At 34.2% G+C, this 23,224-nt stretch overlaps 1 protein-coding gene across 1 annotated transcript in view; it reads left to right on the forward strand.

Annotated features, from left to right (window-relative positions):
- The window catches only part of LOC141847554 (anaphase-promoting complex subunit 1), a 62,741-nt gene that overhangs the window by 26,280 nt on the left and 13,237 nt on the right, over positions 1-23,224 (forward strand). Inside the window, exons 13-25 of the mRNA XM_074735612.1 lie at positions 2,270-2,362; positions 2,516-2,575; positions 9,111-9,209; positions 9,346-9,486; positions 14,249-14,329; positions 18,126-18,197; positions 20,600-20,671; positions 22,178-22,271; positions 22,342-22,424; positions 22,514-22,570; positions 22,666-22,743; positions 22,859-22,980; positions 23,059-23,216. Of these exons, the coding sequence (XP_074591713.1) occupies positions 2,270-2,362; positions 2,516-2,575; positions 9,111-9,209; positions 9,346-9,486; positions 14,249-14,329; positions 18,126-18,197; positions 20,600-20,671; positions 22,178-22,271; positions 22,342-22,424; positions 22,514-22,570; positions 22,666-22,743; positions 22,859-22,980; positions 23,059-23,216 (1,210 nt within the window). The remainder of the gene's footprint in view (positions 1-2,269; positions 2,363-2,515; positions 2,576-9,110; positions 9,210-9,345; positions 9,487-14,248; positions 14,330-18,125; positions 18,198-20,599; positions 20,672-22,177; positions 22,272-22,341; positions 22,425-22,513; positions 22,571-22,665; positions 22,744-22,858; positions 22,981-23,058; positions 23,217-23,224) is intronic.

Consider the following 23,224-nt stretch of genomic DNA (forward strand, 5'->3'; position numbering starts at 1 on the left):
TGTTGTGTCAGCAGGGTCTTGCTTCTCTTAACATAGTTCAATCTGAACAAAGGAGCTCGATGGCTTGTTTTGGTCCATTCAGAGATTGATGTATTACTATTGCCATGTCATAGTGGTTGTTTCGAGGCTGTCAGTGACAATGAGCGTGCCAATCCTGAGGATGATAAGAATGAATTTGCTTTTTATAAACAAGGTTGAAGGCATGACGATCAAGATTGTGATCTGGAGCTTAGGACCTTATAATCTTATAACACCAAAATGAAGTCAACTTCAACTGCAAATTTCAACAATAGCATGTAAACTTAGGAGGGGCTGTTCTAGAATGATTGTTTTGACAAATTGGTGAAGAACAAGGTTTTGGTGTTGAGCAGCTTCTCTTGAAGATTGGTAATGTTTTTTTTTGTTGGAAGAATCAAGTTTAGGCTTTCAATCCACTGTTAAACACGTCATCATTAGACACAACGACCATTAGGATAGAAAACTTGAAACTTAGCACACTATCTGCACTTGTAATTGGAAGATAGAAAACCCACCACATGAGCATTTGCTTTTCTTTGTGTATACCATCATTGTGAAACATTTGCATCTCTATATTTCTGCAATATAACACAGCAGAATTAGTCTTGGGCATTTATTTCGACATTAAATTCCTGACCAAGTGGACTAATAATCCAACCATTTCCAACGTGTCTCAAACTAGAAAAATTGGATATTCAGTTATATAGACATGGTATCATGGTTTAAAATCTCGTGCCGTATCGAGCGACACGGGTGAAATATTTCGTTTTGCTCGCCGACCAGTACGACATAGAGATCGATACATCCCGTGAAGGTGTCGTGGGACCTTCGCGGCCGTGTGCGAGACCCAAGCGGCGATGGACTGGGTTGTGCTTGAGTGCTCGGGGTTAACTTTTAATTAAAACTTAGTTTAATAATTTCAATTAACTCCCATCTATAGTAGAGATAATCTAACTAGACTTAATTAAACTCTAATAAAACTATCTCATTAATTTAATATATATATATATATTATTTTTTTTAATTTTAAATATATATAATAAAATTTATTTATTATATCAGATATCTCGTATTTTTTTAAAATTTTATATTTTTTAAATATTCAAGTTAAATTTTTTATTTTTATTAATATATTTTGTATTAAAAAAATATCGAAACCATATTGTCACAGTACGATATGATACCGAAATCGTATTATTTCGGTCATAGATCGAAACTCTGATATGGTTCGAAATTTTAAACCATGCATGGTATAGTGTTGACTCAAAACCCACCACACGAGCACTTGCTTTTCTTCAGTGTGTAACATCATCTTGATACATTTGCATCTCTGTCTTTCTGCAATATGGCATGCAGAATTAGTCTTCGGAATTTATCTCAGCATTAAATTCCTGACCAAGTGGATTAATAACCCAACCATTTTCAAGGTGTCTCAAACTCATCAAAATGGAATAGAAACATTGGATACTAAGTTATAAAAACATGGTATATTGTTGACTCAATTATTTGACTGAATGACTTAACCCCTAACAACTCTCCAATGTCCTTAAAAAATATCATATAAATTAATATGTCGAAGAGTGCATCCATCAACGTGATCAATTGTCAATCACAGCTTTCAACCAAGGCTTCGTTTCAGTCCGACCACCCAATACACTAGATTGTGGCTGCTTGGTGGGTAATGGAAAGACAAAGTGCCAATGGGAAGTTATACAAAAAAATGTTATCAATCAGCCTACATGTGGGGTTAAATTGGCTTACCTCTCTGGTGGATAGATTGTTCTTTTTGCTTCTTTGAATGTCATTTAATGGCACTAGTCTTTAAGTTTGATGAATATGTGATGTGTCTATTTATAACAGTTTCATTTCATGGAAAGCATGTTTTATTATGCATTTGTATTTAGTTAGATTGTTTTGGCTTTTCTTACTAATGGTTTTTGACATTATTGTGAATGCAGTTGATGTAGGTTTTTGGATCAAGATATGTGCTTTAATTTGCAAGTATTTTGACGTCCTTATGTCCCTTTTTGGTGTTATCCTCTTATAGCATATAGTATATATTCACTTAATTCATGCAATCATTTTGACATTGAAATATTTTTTCACTTGATATAAGCTAATATGCATATGCTAACTAATTCTTTTTTTTATTTTCTCCCTTATATTTTACATATTTGGCTCCTAGAAAAACCTAAGAAATGTTTTATCTATTCATTTCATAAATTGAACTCTCCTATTTTTGTTATTTCAGCATCAACTTTGGAATCTTGCACAAAGGACTACAGCTCTCCCATTTGGTCGTGGAGCATTCACTTTAGCCACTACCTATGCTCTGTTGACTGAGGTAGTTGATCTTTTGTTATACAAATCTCATCCAAGTAATATTGTCGGTGTGCATTTAGATTCTCATGTTTTCCATTGTGAATTTATCTCTACTTGGAATATTGTAAATGTGCTTGTGATTTACTGTTATTATGTTTCTAATTCATTTTTATAGGCTCTTTGTGTTCCCAAGCTTGTTTTGGCTGGCAGATTACCCGCACAACAAAATGCTACAGTAAGGCAAATGTATCTGCTTTGGAATTTTTATCTTTTGCTACCTCTTTTCTTTTGCACAAAACAAAAATTGGTGAGCATGATAGCTGAAAGAGTTGCAGATGCTGGATTTTTTGTTGCTACATGTGATTTTTATGGATCATGTTCCATTGTATATGGGTTGCATTGAGGAAAAATTGTTATGGTTTAATCAACCTAGGTAGGTAGTCCTGTTTAACTTAATTTATATTCACTTTCCTTGTTCATTTACACTCCCATAGTTTGTACATCTATAATTAAGCTCCATTCTACTAACAATTTAGGTTCTCAACATTCTCATTCAAGGTGGTTTAAAAGTATTATGAAACCCCCTGCTTGTCACAATTATACTAAATTCAAAGACCTCCAATGATTCAACAAATCTTCAAACCAATTATTGAACTAACAAAAGAAATGTTGAGCTCCTTGGATTGTAAGTGACTATCTCAACATGTTTTGTCCATTGATCAGAAACAATGTGCATGGTTGAATTATGACTTTGTATCTTGGCTCTTTTACATTCAATTTAACATATAATGGTTTGCTTCTTGCTTTTCTAATATATCAGGTTCTCTCCAAGAAGAATAAAATATCTTGACGTGGATAATCTATCACAGGGAGAGCATGGTCAATCTGCATCTGCATACCTAACAATTTGTAGATGAATAAGGCCACGGTTACAACATTGAGCTTTAACAAATTGACTAATTACATTTACAACAAATAAGATATCAGGTTTGGTTATGGTGATATACTTTATCCAATTAATCTCTTGTTGTTAATTGAAGCTTATAAAATCTCTCCCGATCATTATCAATCTAATATTAGGATCCATATGAGTATCAACTGGTTTAAGAGGTATACGAGAGCTACTGCTTCTTCAATCATATCAAGTACATGCGTCCTCTGTAATAAACTACATTTCTTTTGTGCTAAGAAAATAATTGGCATTGCCATGGATGTTTTGTTTGGAAGTGTTGATGAAGATACACTTTCAACTTATGATCATCATCAACATAGACAATCAAAAGTATGTGTGCTCCAAAGTAAGAAAAATCATAAAAGACTGAATAGTGTGTGTGATCATGGTCATATCAAATTGGTGAAACACACACTTGAATTTACCAAATCATGCCCTAGGGATTGCTTCAGTCTATACAAAGATTTCTTTAATTGACATACAAGTTCACTCTCCCATTGAACAGTAAAACTATGAGATTGCTCGATGTACACCTATTTTACAAAATTCCCATGAAGGAAATGTTTTTGATTCGTGGTTGATGAAGCGACCACCAGATTATAATTGCCAAAGTGGAAAAAGAATCTAATTGTATCAATTTTAGCCACAACAAAAACCAGTGCAATTAATCCTATAAATTTGAATGAATCCTTTAGCTACCAATTGAGCCTTTACGTGATCACATTATCTTCAAGGGAATACCCAATTATAAACGACTGCAGATTTGCCAAGAGGAAGAGAAACTAGATGTTAAAGTTTCATTAAAATTTAAGGTTGTTATCTTCTCACATAGCTTATTTCCATTTCGGATAAAAATAGCTTTCAAAATAGTCTTGGAATGAAATGTGAAGTCAATGAAAAAAAAATAAAGTATAATAGCTAGGTGACAAAAGAATAATAGATGTATGGAGAAAATGGATGTTAGGGTGTAGTTGTAGATACCTTTTTGGAGAGTAATAGAAATGTCCAAATCAAAGGTCAAATATAGAAACAAGGCTCGAGTAGGAAGTAGTTTTAAGATTAACTCTTTGCTTTGACTATAAGTCCTTAGTGGTGGTGGTGGTGGTAGAGTTTGTTAGAAATGACAATAGGGTAGAGTAAGATAAACTTTTAAGGCAAGGTGTGGTATTGGATGAATGCTTTTTCCCTATCCCTGCCCCACTTCTCTTGTTGGTGGTATCCAGGTTAGGGTAATAATATCAAAATTATATTGTAAATTAAATTTTATGGCAGGTGGCCAATTGAGCAACACAATGCATACAAATTGTATCTTGTATTTCCCCTATATGTGAGTGTAACTTTTTTGTCCTATCCCCTTGCCATTTATATTAGAGGGTGTGACAAGGTGGGTCTTGATTGAGGCTGGCAAATTATCCTTAGGGTTAGTGCTAAAATCTTTGTAGAAGTAGAATTTGGAGGGGGCGATAAAGTAGAAATAGGAAGCATCAGAATGAGAACAACAAGAATCTCTATAGCATAGTTGGGTTAGATGTGACTAATCTAGAAGACAATTATCTCTAGCAGAGATAAAAGATCAATAAGACAAGTACGCCCATGCATATGGAGGTATGTAAAGGGCATTATGAGGAAAAAATTGTGAAGGAGATATAAACATGAAAAAAAAAGAAAAAGAAATGTGATTTATTAGGTAGTATGCAGGGAGAATGATATAATAATTGTATATAAGCTTAAAGAGGAACTCCTGTATATTATAGTAGTGCATAAGCTGTTTCGTCAAATGCCTTTTATTCCTCAGCAATACCATTCTGTTGGGATGTAAAATAATATGGAAATTGATAAAGGGGACCTTGGCTCAAAAGAATTGATTCAAAGATATGAAAAAAAATTTATTGACATTGTTGCTGAAAGTTTTAATAGAAATCAGATTGAGTTCTAATTTCAACACATAGGAATAAAGAATGTTAAACAGTTTAAAGTAATGTTTTTCAATAAGAAAAGCCATGCCATTTTGGAATAGTGATCTATGAAGATAACAAAATATTTAAAAGCATGCTTTGAGCATATGCAACTTCTCAAATGTTAGAATGTATGAAGGACAAAAGTGTAGTAGCATGTCTATGAATACTAGGAGAAAATAAAGATCAAATCCTAATGCACATGAGTCATTTTCAAGATTTTGAAGATTGGACAAAGTAGGGAACATCTTTGAAGCATCTGAAGGTTATAAGGTCCTAGACGGCTGTGGATTTGAAGTGGAGGGTAGCTAGCTACTAATGCAAATGAATTTGAAGATATAGTCAATTAATATAATTCTCCAGACTCTTTCCCTATGCTGAGTACTCTTCTGTTCTGCGAGCCCAAAGTTGAAATAGGATCAACAATAAAGGCTACTAGACATTTTTACATTTTCATGAGTATTTCAACAGAAAGTAATTTCAAAAAAATAGGGTATATCTGAAGTGAAGAAAATGGTGAGGGTGGTGCGGAAGTGTGACCTGACCAACATCTTGAATCAATGAGAATAACCCATTTCCTAGAGCATCTATCATAGGATGAGATGTAGGCACATGGCCAGAGAAAAGTGAGTTATTTTCATACAAATGCTCAGAATCACCAGAATCTAGAATTCAACTTTTTGCCCATGCACATTTTCCATACATGTGATATATTCATCTTCATAAACTAGGGATGACATGAAGTGATAGTCTGCGACTGAAAGAAGCATAGATATTCATATGCAGAGATGTCAATGTTTGAGGGTCTGTAGCTAAGAACACCATTCTAAGGAATACTAGTATTGGAATGACTCGGCATCTTTGGTACACGAAATTGCAATTGGATTTAATAAAAATCCCACTCTGGGAAACAACTGAATCTGTTCTGATATGGAACTGTAGGAACTTGAAATCGTACTACAATGATTCCATGGCTATAAAAAGGAAGAAGAACCTGATGTTGTAGGAACCAGCAGTGCAAGCTGGAAATGCAGTTCTTGGATCTCCTTCATGTGAAATAGGAGGGAGATCAGGAAAGATACAGGAAGAAGGACCTGCTGTTCAGAACAGCCGGAAGAAGGAATTAGCAAAGACTAACTAAGGAAATAGAAGACAAAAAACTGATCCTTGGAATAGATGTGATGATGAGGAAGCTGCAGGAAAAGTTGAATTTGGTTGAAGAATAGAAGAACAGGCTTTTGAGGATTAACAATCTTTTGTCATGTTTCTTTTGACTCTTCCAGCAGGATTTCAGAGTGAAAAAAGACATGATAAATCTGCCAATTCATAAGAGAAACTAATCTGAATCTGGTGCTGGTAGAAAACATTGTAACCTGAAGAAATTCAGAAATATGAGACTTAAAACTCATGGTGAAGAAGAGAAACACCAGGAGTTGAGCTGGAAATTTTGACCTCACAGGATCAACACTTGATGCAGATGCACCAAGAACTCAAGAGAGATGGCTCCCCTGCCATGTCAAAGTGGGTGAAATTTTTTTGGGTCAATCTTGTACTTTGTCCTCTCTACCTTAATATAGATCATCATTATTATCATTTTCCATTTACACGTTGCAGACTTATGCATTTACAATTAAAGTTATATTCTGTTTACAATTAAATCTGCACCAATATTCATGTTCTTCATATGAAGTATTTTGGTCTCTCTTCCTGTATCTCTCTCTCATAGATTTTGTTTACTTATAATATTTTTTTTAGGAAAGGAAAAGAGGATGGTCTACCCAGATTTTCTGAAAGTTAGAATGCAGTGGTGTATGTATAGTAATATTATACTGATGTTCTTGATAAGAATCAAAAAGCTTAAGATTTTGATTCTAGTAGACCATTAAAATTCAACTAGTCTTTCTGGAGATCTCTGTAGACCATTAAAATTCTAGTGTTGCTGTTTGCCCAGGTTGCCTATAGAATTACCAATTTTGAGATTTTGTGCTGCTTCCATTATGCACCACTTCTTCAAGTTGGTTTCATTCAAGGTGTTTGATCATTTGATTTAGGTGATTCTTGTGATTGGTGATTGTTTGATTAGGTGTGATTCTTTGTGTGGTCTTCGTGAAGAACTGTGTTCTTGTGAGCCACACTGAGTCTACTTAACCATGGGCTGGAAATGGCTCTTTGATGTTTTAGTAGACTTGCCCTTGTCTTCTCTGATTGTGTGTGGAATATAATATTTTGTCTTTCATCGTACTGTTGCTTTGTAAATGGCAGTCTGAAACATAGTTGCCATATTCTTTCTCACTACCCTGACTACAATCCTATCTGATTACCCTAGTTTCCTTCTTACCATGTGAGATAGCAAAATCTTCCTGCCGCACTATTTACCTCTCAAGAATCTTTGGCTCATCTATCTTTTGTAATCCAAGTTCGGACAATGATGGTCATTCAGCTCGCATATGCTTAATTTGACCTTTTACTGGATCTAATCTTTCTTTTCTTAGGTGCTTCTTAAGTAATTGGTGCCCACAACTCCAATTATGCAGTCCAGTGTAAAAGATGAAATTCAAAGTCTATAACACCTGGAGAAAGCTGAAGGACACAAGATCCTTGATTAATTGAAGAATAGAATTAAAATCTATCAGTATTTGCAGTAACTAATAGGGTAGTTAGTTGTGGAGTGGTGATTAGTGGTAGTAATTATATTCTGCTACTAGTAGAAGAATTTTCTTGTGATTGCATGATCTAGAAGGTGAGTACTCTATATGTATATTTGTGAATGAAATATCCAGGACATACGTTCTTTCCATTTATTTCTGATTGTTTCTCTTGTTTGTAAGATTATGTTCTAACTTGGCACAATACTATAGCCACCAAATGCAGCCAGCAGCCTCAAATTTACCCTTTCTGAGAGGTGCTTGGTGCATCCTGTTCTTTCTCTCTACCATCAATAGCTAGGAGTCTGCTCCTGATCTTAGATCTGTTCCCATGTGATTCACAAGCCAGTTTTTGTTCTGCCTATTCTTTGTTACAGTTTTGTCTGATTGATATTTTTGGTCATTTGTCTCAATTTTCTAAACTGAACTGGTTCCATCCCTTTCTTTCATTTGAATCCCTTTTCTAATGTCTATTATGGTATGACAGCTGATCTTGCAATGTAGGAGTACAAATGGCACACATGAGAAAGGACATTAGAAACAACAACAATTCAGGCCACAAAGTAGAGAAATCTGCTAGAAATAGCAGTTGGTTATCAACAGTGTGTATTAGCAGTATAATCATCAATTGCACGATGGCATAGTAGCTGTTAGTTATAGGAGTAGTGGTTAGTTAAGTAGTTATATGCCTTGTCCATTGTATTGGTTTAAGTGGTTGCAAGTAGTAGAGTGGTAGGGGTGGCAGTGTAATTATCACTTTTCTTTAGTAATGACATAGAAGTAGCGGTCGGTATAGGTGGTCTGTGGTAATATTGCAGGTGGCTGTAAGTTGTAGAGTTGGAGTAGTCATGGTTCATAGTGGAGTCACAGTGCATATGCAGTGGATACATTATGCATTTGGTATTCAAAAAAAGACAGAAGGGGAGGTTTTCATCTTTCAATACTTTCTTATCCTTTTATTTGAAGATGACCTCTTCTCCAACTGAGGCATTAATGAATTGTCAATTAGGGCAAGGAAACAGCATGCAATTGCCCAAGGTCTATCCAAAGAAGGGCTTTATACTACTTGTATGCTGGGGTATCCTTTGATACGATCCCTCAGCAGGGTCTGTACCATATTAATTTTTAGCATATATATTTTACTGGTTTAGTGACTTTTGTCTTCTGCTTTTTCCATGTGACCTTCAAGAGTATTTTGTACCTGGTTTTGTTTACTAGGTAAATCTAGATCCGAGTTCAAGGAATATTTCAGAACTCAGATCCTGGCCCGAGTTTCATAATGGTGTTGCTTCTGGATTAAGGTTGGCACCCTTTGAGGTATATAGATATGTATATTTCTGTTGCATGGTTTCAATGCTCTATTTATTTGATTATCTTTAAAATGCCCAACCTTTGTCTTGAACTACTTTATCAAAAGATCTACCTGATTGCATTTATCTCTACTCTTGTGCAGGGTAAGATGTCCAGAACATGGATTCAATATAACAAACCTGAGGAACCAAACTTCACTCATGCTGGTATTCTTCTAGCATTTGGTCTTCATGGGCATTTAAGTGCTTTATCTATGGCAGACGTGTATCGGTACTTAACTCAGGTATAGTTCGATATATGTAGTATATAAATCTACAAGTTCATGGCTATCTTTTGCTTATCTCAGATGCTTGGATGACTTATTAGCCTCGAGCTTTACCTCTCACGGTTTAGAATCTTATGGTGTCTAGTGACAGTTGGAAAAAATACCATTTTGGTAAATTATTGAAATCACATATTGATCGACATAAGTAATATCTTTTGTGTTGTCTATGCCAATAAGTATTGTATTATGCTGACATTTGGGCTATCTTTTGCTTATATCAGATACTTGGATGACTTATTAGCCCCGAGGTTTACCTCTCACAGTTTAGAATCTTATGGTGTCGAGTGACACAGTCGAAAAATACCATTTTGGTAAATTATTGAAATCACATATCGATCGACATAAGTAATATCTTCTGTGTTTTCTATGCCAATAAGTATTGTATTATGCTGACATTTGACATGATTTACATACTTCAATATGTGCCAAAATAAATTATAGTAATTTTTTTGTAACTTCTTTTTCTAAATTTCTAATTTAATTATCTAATTGCATATTCATTTTTTTAAAAGTAAACAAATTAGTGAAAGAAGATTACAGTAGCAAATGAATATGAATTTATCTTGATAAACATAGAAATAAAAATGAGTTAAAAACATTTATTTAATTTAACTATCTAATTGATATAATTTTGTTAAAAGCAAAAAATCTAAGTGAAAGGGATTAAGTGAATAAAATTCACCACAATTCATCTTGTCTTGCTTTAACAGATTCCGAGGTTCATTGAGTACGGCATAGAATATAGTATAGTAGAAACAATTTTAATTCTATTGATTATCTAATAACTATAGTTTTATTTTTTTAATTAAATAAAATAAGTTTAAAAATAATAGAAAAATGAAACATCTAAAATTATCTCATTGCACACCGATGTGTAATAAAGCATGTTGAGTATGGCATAACATGATACTGAATTTGTATCGTTTCTGTCTGGAACCAAAGCCCTAACATGGAACAATACTTTGGATCTTGTTCTTATCTAGTCACAACACTTGTTTTGGTATTAACCATGTAAATGATAGCCGAGATGACTTGTAATATTATTAACTTATTTATCTAAAATATAAATTCAAATAACTTTTTTTGCTGTGGAGGGTACTGGGTTCCTAACCCAACATCAAATGAGTTCCATGGTTTATTGGCAAAATTAATTCAATGGCATTGTGGGAGTTGGCTATTTTTCCTTTTAACATGATCCTTGGATGCTTTTCAGGACATGGTGTTTCGAACTCTCTCTACTCTAACATTAGTTCCATGCATTCTCTAATCGCTAATAGTGATTGAGTGTGTGAGTTTTCACTGATCCTTTTTTCTCAAAAGAAAAATAAAAGAGAAAAAGATTTCTATACACTTATGTTGGAAGTAAATAAGCTAAGTAGACAATATTTGGAGTTGGCATGGCAGGACATTGCGAATACCATTTCAGTTAAAGAGTGAAACTTCGGCAATGCACAAGATTTTAAACCTCCAATCTTACACTATATTGAGATGGAAAGATTTTTATATACAAGTTGAAATTCATGCTTGTTCATCTTTTCTTCATGACATTTACATCTTGCAGACTCTATCTACTTAACTGGCATTTATATATGTTGTCTCAAACATATTGGTATCTTCTTCTATTGAGGGTAGCTATGGGATGTAGGATAAGCCAAACGGGTTGGTAATCACTGTTGCATATTACATGAATTATTGTACATTAGGTTTGGTGTCAGGACAATAGGGCTTGTTATCAGTTGTACTAATAATGGCTGGCCTGAGCTCAATTTTCTGTCCTGAGCTTATCATGGGTCCAAACATTTCTCTCTCTTACTGAGCTCAAGTGATGTTCAGAAAGTAATGTGTTGCTATTGTAGTATCATTCTGTCACCCATTTATAGGTCATCTACTATCTCGTCCCATTCATGGACTGGTACTCTATCAGCAGAAGTACCTTGTTTGCTAGATGCATATAAGGGGGCATGTTTCATCCAAGGAACAACAAAAATAATCTCTTTACAAAAGACCCAAGGCTGCAATTATGGGTTTGCATGACAACAGGGTAGAAGCTTCACCCTAGCTTTTAGCCTTCTACTTCCACTATACATCCGTCGCCACCAACTGGATGTACAAGTAAGATCATGTGCTCATTTCCATTGTATTTTATTTTTGTTGGTGCCTCAGTTCTTGGTTCTTGGCCGTTCTCCATATAAGTTCAATAGAAGTCCATTCTTAATACCTAAGCCTTAGCAACACCCTCAGGAATTAGCAAGTTTTATCTAAACATAAAATGTGTTAGTGTAGTAGGGATAACATGCTAAGATGCAACTCTGGGTTTATTAGAGAAGATAAAGTAAATAACATTATTGTATAGCTCTCATAAATTATGGTATAAGAAACAAAAGGTTAAGATGGAATGAATGTGTGCATTGAAAATCAGTAGATTTTATAGTTATACTATTGAATTAATTAGATTTGAATGGACAAGGGCTATACAATAACCAAAGAAAACAAAAGAAAATTGTGGTTGTTAGTCATTTAGAGCATTTGACTATTATTGTTGAAACTTCAAAAGCAGGATAAAATCCATGTTTTGGACATCAAACAACTTTTGTACACCTAAGTGTATGCATGATATCATGAAAAAATAAATCCATCTTTTGAACGATGTGAAGCTATATACCATCTTCTGGGAAGTTTGTAAGATGATTGTATTGGTGAGATTGTATATATGCTTGCCAATGTAAAGAAATCAATGTCCTACTAGTAACAATTAATTCCATGACTTTTTTTTACTAGTAGAAGTCTGTATGGTGATTAACAAATTCGTTTCAGGATCCTGACAGATAAGATGATTTAAAAGAAGAGTCACTTAATTTGATTGTAGATCTTGTTTTACTACTAGGAGCTGCTAATATATGAAAATGGCAGCACCACTGCAACTGATCCTAGATCATATTTTTGTTGGTTTATCAATGCTGCAACACTAGTTGGATTATTTCAGAACTTCTCTAATATATTGTAAGTTGTTTAATGCCTAATAAAAAGAAGAATCAATAGTAGTCACTTTTGTCTAAGGTGTGTGCTTGTGGTATGTTGTTCTGTCATTGCATAGTGCATATTTTGATGTCTCAAATGCAGATATATATAAATTTTTTTTATTAAGAATATATTTGTCATCAATTTATTTTTAAAAATATTTAAGCAGTTGCTTTCAAATGTAAATTTTATTAATTTATTTTTGGATCATATAAATTGTATATTTTAAGAAAATTGTTATTGCCAAAAATATGGCATGACATACAAAAATTATACCACATTATTTCTTGGAAATTATTTTCTTTTCTCTGAACATACTTATGAATAATGTCCTATCCTCCATCCTGGTCTGCTACATGGGTTTCTACAAGCTTCCACGACTGGTCTTTGTATTGTCTAAACAATCAGTGTTCTTTTACAGTCTGGAAAATAAATTACTCAAGGTATTGGTTGCACATCACATGTTTTTTTCTCATTCTAAACAAGTTGATATATTAAGAACGTTTGAGCAATATACCTATGTTGGCCTTGATCACTTAATGGTGGATAAAAAGTTGCACCACTAAACCACAATAATCTAAGTTTGCTGTTCTGAGCGACAACACTGGATAGGCGCTATGCTTTCTCATGAACCCCGTGTTGGTCACATACATCTAGGTCCGGCATACCTTGCCTTCTCATTGCAATTAAATTTTAGCTAAATATGTGGATTGCTGAAGTCAGATCAAAGAAGTGTCAAAACTCTTTACCCGTTTAACCTTCAACAAATTTCAAAAATGCTTGCTCTCCATCTCCTAAACTTCATAAGAAGGCACTCTATGCTTGATCAGAAACTTATTTGAGGACTGCAATTTGGCAAAGTAGGATTGGCTGTAGGCGTACTATTCCACCCTCCTTGGAATGTACTCTTCTAGACGAGGTAAACAGGAGTTGGAACAATAATTAAAAATAGATCCTCTGTTGTAAATTTCTGGAACATTTGGGCAATTGGATAGGAGAAGCAAAATTGAAAGTTTAACCAATGATCATAACTTAAATGGAAATCTATAGATTGTAAATTGAGGTATTTCTTTTTTGTGTAACTAAATCTAGGTTCACTCTACCTTATGCTTTATTGTACATAAATTCCCCCTTCTTACACTAATATTGGATGCAGTATAGCTATGTACTTCGACTATCTACTTTTGAAGGAGCCTCCGACCTTCCTTTAAAAAAAGTATCTCTTGATAGTCTGTTGGTGAAGTTTCTGATTCTCTTGTCATCTCTTGATTTTTTTAAAAAAATTTTTCTTATTAGAAAATACTCAAATAGTTCCACTTTTTTTCAGCATTTCTTCTGATGCAGTGTGTTACTTGAACTTAAGTATGTGTTTCTGACAACTGGTGCAAGTACAAGTGTTTGAGATTGCTATTACTAAAATTTCTTACAATGATCAATAGAGATATAGAGCATTCGCTTGGAACCTAGGTGTGAGATTTCAAGTGTCTGACATTGTTATTTCTAAAATTTCTTACATGTGAAATATTTTGTCTTCATTTGAAGTGTAAGTGTCTAGTGTCAGTATCTGACTTGTGTATGGAAGGAAGTAGATGAAGAGCTCATATCGGAGCTTATGCATCACTACATGTTTTCCACTAACTAGTTCTCATATTAATCAAGTTGCTTATCAATTAATTCTCAAGGATATTACTTTCTGCCATAGGAACATGATGTTACTACAGTCGGCATGCTGCTTGGTATGGCAGCATCTTATCGTGGAACAATGCATCCTGAAGTATCAAAAGTAAGAAGGGTGTTGGTTCATCCATTTTTGAATTTATTAACAATTTCTATTTCAATTATTTTTAGTAAAACACTAAGGTCATTGGATTATTTCTACATGGGAAGTTCTGGCCATGAGAATATATTGTCTGTTTATGTCATTGAGAAAAGGAAATATCTTCAATGAAATGACTGTATAGTTGTAGCATCAAATTTTCCTAATTATATGGCTTTGTCTTGCTCTAAGCGCAAGTAATGTTTTTGTGACTTCATTGCCATTGCTGTTAATATTTTGTGGTAGTTCCTATTTTGTCATTTTTATTTGACCCTGTGATGGTTTCTAGGATATATATATATATATATATATATATATATATATATATATATATATATATAGGTTTGTCACAATAATTATTGTTGTATCTAACTGAGATTTTTCACTTTCCTCTTCCATTTTTAGTCACCTTTTGCATTTCTTTGACTGAAAAAGTATTTTGTAGTTGTCTTCTATTTGCAAGAACCTTTGTTGTGAGAACTTATGTGACATTTTGAAGGTTAAGGTCTTATTAGGTGCTTCATCTGTGACCTCACTGCCATTACACCATTTAGACTCTCATTGCACCCATCTATCCATTTTTTCTACCAGAAGACATAAATAGTCAAAATTTTATGAACCAAATCCGAGAAAGAGCTCTCTTGGTCTTAATATTTTGATCTCCTCAGATGCCTTAGTTTCTCCATCAACATGCCCCATATGGACAAAGTGATAGTCGCTACCATCTCTCATCAGTTTGATCCAACAACCATTTAACACTAAATTACCTATGAACATGTTGGAGAGCCCAGAAAAGGTGTTTTAGCCATTGTACCCGATTTGAGGGTTGCAACCTGCCATATTTGCCCTTGAGTACAATAGCCCAATAAGTTTTCAGTGGCCAAACATCCCTAAACCCATGACTTCCAACAACCTGCATGTCACCATTGCACAAAATAATTTCTATATATTTTGGATATCTTGTCTAAGGTTCAAAATCTCGAGTTTCACACAGTTTCGCTCTGTAACACAAAAGATACTGCTTCAATAGTGTGCTGACATTTTGATCTATGGTGTCGTAGCTAATTGGTGATCAAAGGAGGAATGAGAAGAAAAAGAAAAAATAAGAACAACAATTTATCATAACAACACATTTTGAATGCACCGCGCGACACAATACAAGATTTCAAACTATGATTTTGTTAAGAACAAACTCATTCAACCATCCAATAGTATGGGTGTGAACATGTAGTACCATGATAAGCCAATTAATTAGGGCGATTTTCCTTACTTGTTTAATTTCTTTTATTATATTTTGTAGCTTTGTCATGAAATTCTAGACAAGTAAATTCTGGACAATAGGACACTAACAGAGACCCTTGTAGCATATAACCATTAAGTTTTACAAAAGGAAAATACCATGGTTTGAAATGTCATACAACATAGTCAAAGTGAATCATTCCAATCAATTATCGAAACTTGATTACTACTTGGCACAGGTAATCTTGATGTGGCGCTATGTTAATCGTGTTCACACTCAATACCCTTTGACATGCTACAATACACATTAAGATTACTTGAATTAATGTTTGTTTTTTTAGAAATTGTATACAACATAATGTCAAAACTATACCATTTTGCATGAGGCAAATTCCTAACTTGGGTATATAATAGCTATGTATATAATTGCTTTTCTTCCCTTCCTATTCTTTCTCTTCTTCGTCTCTTTCCTCCTTCCACTTTAAATTTGTCACCAGCACCATATATTGGAATGTCGGCACAGTACTGAAACAATATTGTTCTAGTACAAAATCAAAACTTATGCACGACTCAAGATTTTGAACCTTTGAAATACCATTCTTAATAATCAGAATAATCAAATATTCAGACTATCAGCATAGTCCAGCATTTCTACCACCAGGAAAGAGGATCTCAGACCTCCATATTCACTCCCTGGTTGGTAAGCATTCAAACAACGCCATTGATTCCTTAAGTTCTCTTCAAGAATTACCGTTAACTCTAATTCTAATTAGCTGGTCATCGACATATATAATGTTATAGAAAGCTACTCCCCCAACTCTGCAGGGATCTAGGGCACCTTATCAAACTTAAAAACAGTTGCTGCATAATAATGAACAAATAAGAGAAGAGGATCTTTTTACCTTGTACCAATTATGCTAGAAAAAACTTAAGATCAGACACTATTAACTTTACAAAGCAGATGCTAGGCAAGAACAAAACTAGTTCAAAAATTTATCATGGAATCCCCTATCAACTTCATTATATTTAGCAAAGACTTCTCCATCAAAAGTTTTCCTCAGACTTAAAAATCACGTAAGGCCATTGGCTGATAGAGTTGTGATAAGAGTGCAGTGCTCTATTTCATTTATCAACAGAGTATTGTCCTAAATCTCCTACCTAACAGAAAGGCTCCTTTATTTGAAGTGATAAGTATACAATGTAATGGTCTCATCTTGTTAACCATTTACTTTGCAAGCACCACACCCTATACGAAACACACTACGAAGGGATATTGGGCTAAAATCAGTAATAATGGCAGTCCCTTTGTTTCTGGCTTGATTTGTTTTGATTTCTTGACAGGTTCAACATGTCGTTTTCTTAACCCACCCATAGACTGGAGTGGGTGCTAGAGGGCTGTCAGGTTGTTGAAGAAGTTTGAAATTGAGGGGATGCAAGAAGTGACAGAAGGGTGATTATAAGGTTTCAGTTTCAGGATTTACTTACTAGCAATTATTGGAGAAAAGGCTGCAATTATGACAGAAAGATATGAGCTCTAATGAGGAAGAAGACAACAAGCTCAGGGAAAGAGGGTGTTGATTTTTGATGTGGGTGCTTGGCTGTTGTTGATGAGGTCAACAATTATGTTTGGCAAAACGGGGAAGGGTGGGCTGAATCAATAACCTCAGAGGGACAAAGATTTACAAGAGAAGTGCTGTGGGTTTAGACTGAAGATGAGAGGAACATGAGGTCTATTCGGGTTGCCTAAGGCAAGGTGGACAACAATTGCGATAGAGGAAGGATTTATGATGTGTGAGAGAGTATGGTTCCCCAGGGGAAAGTGAGCTATTGTATGATGTGCTTACTGGAGGAAATGAGGGTTTGGGGGTGATCGTTGTGGGTCCCAAGGTGGTGGCACTCATTAAGAGAGAGAAGGTGGCACGACCTAGGTGACAACGTGGGCATTAAAGATAGGGCATGATGCATTCCTATCTATGCCTTTGGGTCTGATGTATTACTTGACACGTTAACAATGTTGGTCCCCATTAAAATTGTCCAATTTGTAATTTTTCATTCCTAAAATTCCATCTTCGTATGGGAGTGGGCACATTAAACTCAGTAGATTTGAAACCCAAATTCAATAAGTGTATTGTATTGTCAGGATAAGTATTAGTGTGCACATATTGAATCCAGACACACAAGCTCTTGTTTTGATAATATGTTGATTTAGATGGATCCTAATCCTTCCTGAAATGACTAGCTACTTGAGAGGAGAATCCATTATCTACACAAGTGCTAAAAGGATTCCTATATGCAATTATGTGCTTTAGCACATTATGGGCATGGAACACTCTTGCTTCAACACAATTAAAGAGTAAAATTTTGTTTTTTTTCCTTTTCTTAACTTGCCCTTTATGCATATTGATCCCAAGTTTGAGGTTTGTTCATTTCTGCATTATATATGGTTCATGATTCTCATAGATGCAGATTCATTCATCTTAACTTCTGGATCATGATTCATTCCTAACTTCAAATTGTCTTTTAGATGCTATACCTCCATGTTCCCTCTCGACACCAGCTGTCTTTTCCTGAGTTGGAGCTGCCAACAAGTTTGCAGGTATATCGTGCTTCTTTGTATTTATGGTTTCTCAAATTGAAGGGTATGCAACACATCCATGTTCTTCCCATTTGTACATTTGTTAGCTGATTATTTTTTTATTTTTGCCTTTTGATGCGGTTATATAGTTTTTAAATGCTTTCTTTTGGTAAAAAATAAATCAATTCATTTACAAAGAGCAAATTTGTAGATAAGCCTGGCCACGCTTTAGCTAGAGTTTAATGTTTGTGGTAAAACAAATGCACCATTTGAGGGATTTTTTTTATCAGTAAATCTACTATGCATGCTGGTCTGAGTCAAATTTTATCTAACTTTATTCTTGTTGTAGGAGAATATTGTATTGCAATGAATTTAATAAAGGACAATGACATGCATTTATAGACTCATATAAAACTTTAAACATGATTTATGCTATTTACATAACTAATTTTATCTAAAATACAGACATAAGAACAAATAAACTTACACTAGCTTATATACTATATTTTTATCTAACACCCTACCATAAGCTACCTCAAGGTAGAGCATATAGACTACCTATATCTAACTTGTTACATAAACTAGAATAAATTTACTTGAGTAATTAAAGTTGAAGAAGAGGATTAGAAGGATGTTTAATCTTTGTTGTTGTTGTTATCATCATGGTGGGCAACATAGTACGAAGGAAACAATATGACTTGTAGTGTCGGCGATGTGTAATTGGACATGTGAAAAGACATTCACATGACACACATCAAGAATGAGTAGCGAAAAGAGAGGATCCAGTGAACAATAAGGGGGAGTGACCTCTACTTCAAGTGAAATACCTCTTTCAGAAAACCCTAATCTAGAAAGATGGCTCTCATATCATGTTGGTGAATAAAATATTATATTGCAGTCTATTTCATAATAGACTAATTCTATTAATTTATGTATTTTTTTCTTCTAAAATATAGGCATAAGAATGTGTAGACTTAGACTAGGTTATATTTATATCTAATACTGATGTGTGATAAAGTTGTAGGATATCTTTTCCATTATTGGTGTTATCTGCATTTGTACATTACATATGATATTTGAGTGGACAGAAACAATTATAGTTTGCTTCAGTTTCTAAAATCTCATGTAATGTAATGCCGTTTCTTATTTTTGACATAAAAGGATGGATCATGGTATGGTTTTCTTATTTAATTTATAAGATAACATAATATGTTAGACTCTAGAGCAAACAACAGGAGTTGAAAGAATAAGAGTTGGATACCTGAATTACCAAAAAAAATGGAGTTGAAGTATAAGAGTTGCTGTTGAATGATTCTTTTGATTTCCTTGGAGATCATATTATGTTTTAGGAGCAAGTTCATGAATGAACTTTGGCATACATAATATATATTTGTGATGGAGCTGGCTTACAATTCGCTATTTTATAAAGAAGAATTCATGTTTATCTGTTTATATTTTCTGTGTTGGAAAACTTGTTTTTTGGTTCTCTTCTAGTCACTTTCTTTTCCTATGAGATTTCTTTTTTTCCACTGTCTGTTACTGAATGGAAACACTGCATATACCTGCAGCGATAATCCATTGAAGAACTAGAAATTTGTTTCAAGGAAATAAAGAGAGAATTATTGTCCAGCCGTAGGATTGAACTAACATTCAAATAAAAGAAATTCAATTTTCATAGATTTAGTCCATGAAAAAATTTCTCGAGATTTAAAAGTGTTGATATATGTTTTTTCAATTAGCTTAATTTTTTTTTGGAAAAAAAGCTCACCTACCTGTCTTTGATGGCACGAGAGTAGAAGATGAATCTTGCTAGTTAGTAATTAAAAAATGTACTTCCAGTTAAACTAGCACATATGTTAGCCTTTTTTCAGTCCATTGTTTTCATTACTGTACTGATAATAGAAAAGTATGAATTGACCTTTTTCATAATAGCCTAATCTTCTGAGATAAGTGACTGTCCAATGAAATCTAAAATATGAATAATGAGAGAAAATTACACTTTGCCCCCAAAGTTTGCCAACTTTGCATTCATGCTGTTAATTTATTGTTTTTTCTGTAGGCTATGTTAAACCATACTATTTTGCCTTCTTGCCTTAAATTCGTTAGGTTAAGATGAAGTGTTGGGACAACTTACAATTTCAAATTTTGAGGGTTGTATGCAGAAGTATGAAACTCTGTGGGGCAAAGAAAAATTTTATCATATGAGGAGATAAATTAGCTTTATTCTGTGGCTGAAGCAACAACTTATCTTGTGCTTTGGGAGATTTGTATTTCATTCCTTGACATATTTTTTAAAATCCTTTGTTGAAGATTTTTATATGAAGATATTTAATTCATATCCAGCCAGAAAATATTGTGTTTCTTATGTAATGTTTGTTATAAACTAAATAATTAATTCATGGTTTTCTTTAAATGGTCTTCAGTCTGCTGCTCTGGTGGCCATTGGCCTTCTCTATGAAGGTTCAGCACACCCATTCACCATGAAGATTCTTTTGGTATACTATTTTTCTTCTGGACAAATTATCTTTTATGGTTTTCTTTGAAGCTCGGCACACAAATGTCTCGTACTATCATGATAATGCAATCCTATTTGTACTATTCTGTCTAATTAATTTAGCTTTACTGTTATGCTAATAAGCTGAAGTGCTAAATGGTACCATGAGAATGAAAATTTGACGTGTAATATATGGTATCTATGGTGCCATTACCTAATTATCTTTCAAGCTGAAGGTTAGAAGATCTATTCTCCCACTTAATGAGGTTTTGCTTTATTATCCTTGTGTTTACTTTTTGTCTTAATGTGCTTATCGCAGAAGTTAAACAACAATTTGTTTTTGTTGCTTATAATAAGTTTAAAATCTTCAGCTGTGTTATAGTTTTGGTATATAAGGAAAACAAGATTTGGGTACCGTATTGTGTTGTAATGATATGATTTCAGTGCAAATATATTTCTAAATATGTCTGTACCGATTAAAAATCATTTGCACCAACATTAAGGGAGAAATAGGAACAAACTGTTACAAGTATCTCAACTACCTTGTTAATACCAAAAGGAGTGTTGTGTATATGAGGGTATGACTCTTGCAACATTCTCATGTAATAAACTTCATAGTTTTCAACACTTAAATTAAATAATTCTACTACAATATTGGGTGGTTAGAACAATATAAAGTTGCACATTACTCGCTCCCAAGTATGTGCACTTAATGCTGATGATTAAAATGTTATGGCGAGATATATTGTTACTCTCAAATCAACATATAACTCGAAAATGGAATATGACAGTTGAAGTAACATGGTTGTGGTACCAATGGTGGTAGGGGCTTCTTCCTCTTCGAAATGTGACAACAAGGGTAAGTTTCTCCTCACACTACTTGTCAGTGAGTTGACACAATCTTATTCTAGATGGGGATCAATTCTCCTACATCAAGCAACACTTAAATTCTTGCTTGACATGAGTATGGATTTAGGTATATGGTGCCTCATTTTATAAAAGTTAAACTTGTGTTTGATGGGGCGTCGTGTTTAGTGTTTAACATGGGGTAAAATGGGTAGTTGGTCGAGGTAGATGAAGAGGTTTTTAGTATCAGCGGTGAGGTGTGCAAGGTCTTGCAGAAAGCTTGGACAACAAGCTTGGCTGTGTTTTCTCTGAAGTTCTCGAGTTACTGTGGAATGGAGAAATTGTGATTATGAGATAAAGTGATAAAGGAAAGAGGAATTATGAAAATGGAATTTGGAAAATGTCTTCGAGTCATTGCATGTCTTCGATCTTTTCATAGCAAAAAAGACTTGCATTCCACACCATTAGTGTTTGTTATATAATTGCAGTGTGCTCTAGCATCTAATTTTTGTGCTCATTTGAAAGTTTGAGTCCTGTTCTGAGTCGCTGTTATTGTGCTATCTCTTTTCTTCCATTAGCATTGAGCATCAACTTGTAGAGGAGTTTTGTTGGAAAGCATTAAAATTAGATCCACTTTAAATGCTTATTGAAAAATCTACAGGGTGAGATTGGTCGAAGAAGTGCTGGTGACAATGTGCTTGAAAGAGAAGGATATGCTGTTGCTGCTGGATATGCTCTGGGACTTGTAGCTTTAGGTTTTTGTGCCTCTATTTCAATATTACTTCTTCCTACATATTTTCTGATATACTTAATTATGTTTGGAAGGTCGAGGAAATGATGCATTTGGCTTCGTAGACCGATTTGTGGATCGAATTTTCCAGTATATTGGCGAGAAAGGAGTTAAAAATGTAAATTTTCTGTGTGGAATGTCTCCAATAAATGCTTCTGTATTTTATTTCCCTTTCCTAACCTGACCATACTTGATTTTATTTTCCAGGAGAAAGTTTCAGTAGTTGTACAACCAGCAGAAGATCATGTCCGCATTCTTGGGCAGGTTGTGCTACAATATTACAATTTTCTTTTGATGGAAGTCTGATGATTGTTATACATATATGACTGGGAATTAGATGTTCTTCATTCCCTGTGCAGATAGTGGATGGAGCCCATGTAAATGTTGACGTGACAGCTCCTGGTGGTACAATTGCACTAGCTCTGATATTTATGAAGGTGAAGTTAATAGAAATATTCCAAAATTGTGCATATCTATTTTTCTACTGTTTGGAATTCATCAAAGTGCACTTATGGATCATTTGAACTTGACCTGTTTCCTTCAAAATTACAGACAGGATCAGAAGAAATTGTGTCTAGACTCCGTCTTCCCATTAGTCACTATGATCTGCAGTATGTTAGGCCTGACTTCATCATGCTTCGTGTCATTGCACGTAATTTGATTATGTGGAGCAAGTAAAGTACCTTATTTATTCACCATTTATATAAGCATGTGTCATGTCTTTGTTGTTAATAAACTTTTGGCATTTTCAGCATGCAACCATCTATTAATTGGATTGAATCTCAAATTCCTGATTTCATCCGATTAGCAGTCCTGAAATTAGATGGAGCTAGTGATGATGATGAGTTCGATGCAGAGTCTGTTGTCCAGGCATATGTGAACATTGTATCCGGTGCTTGCATTTCACTTGGTAATTAA

This window comes from Curcuma longa, chromosome 16, assembly GCF_044706935.1.
Source record: "Curcuma longa cultivar G26 ecotype Majalengka, Jawa Barat chromosome 16, ITB_CL_G26_1.1, whole genome shotgun sequence".
In the NCBI taxonomy this organism is placed as follows: Eukaryota; Viridiplantae; Streptophyta; class Magnoliopsida; order Zingiberales; family Zingiberaceae; genus Curcuma; species Curcuma longa.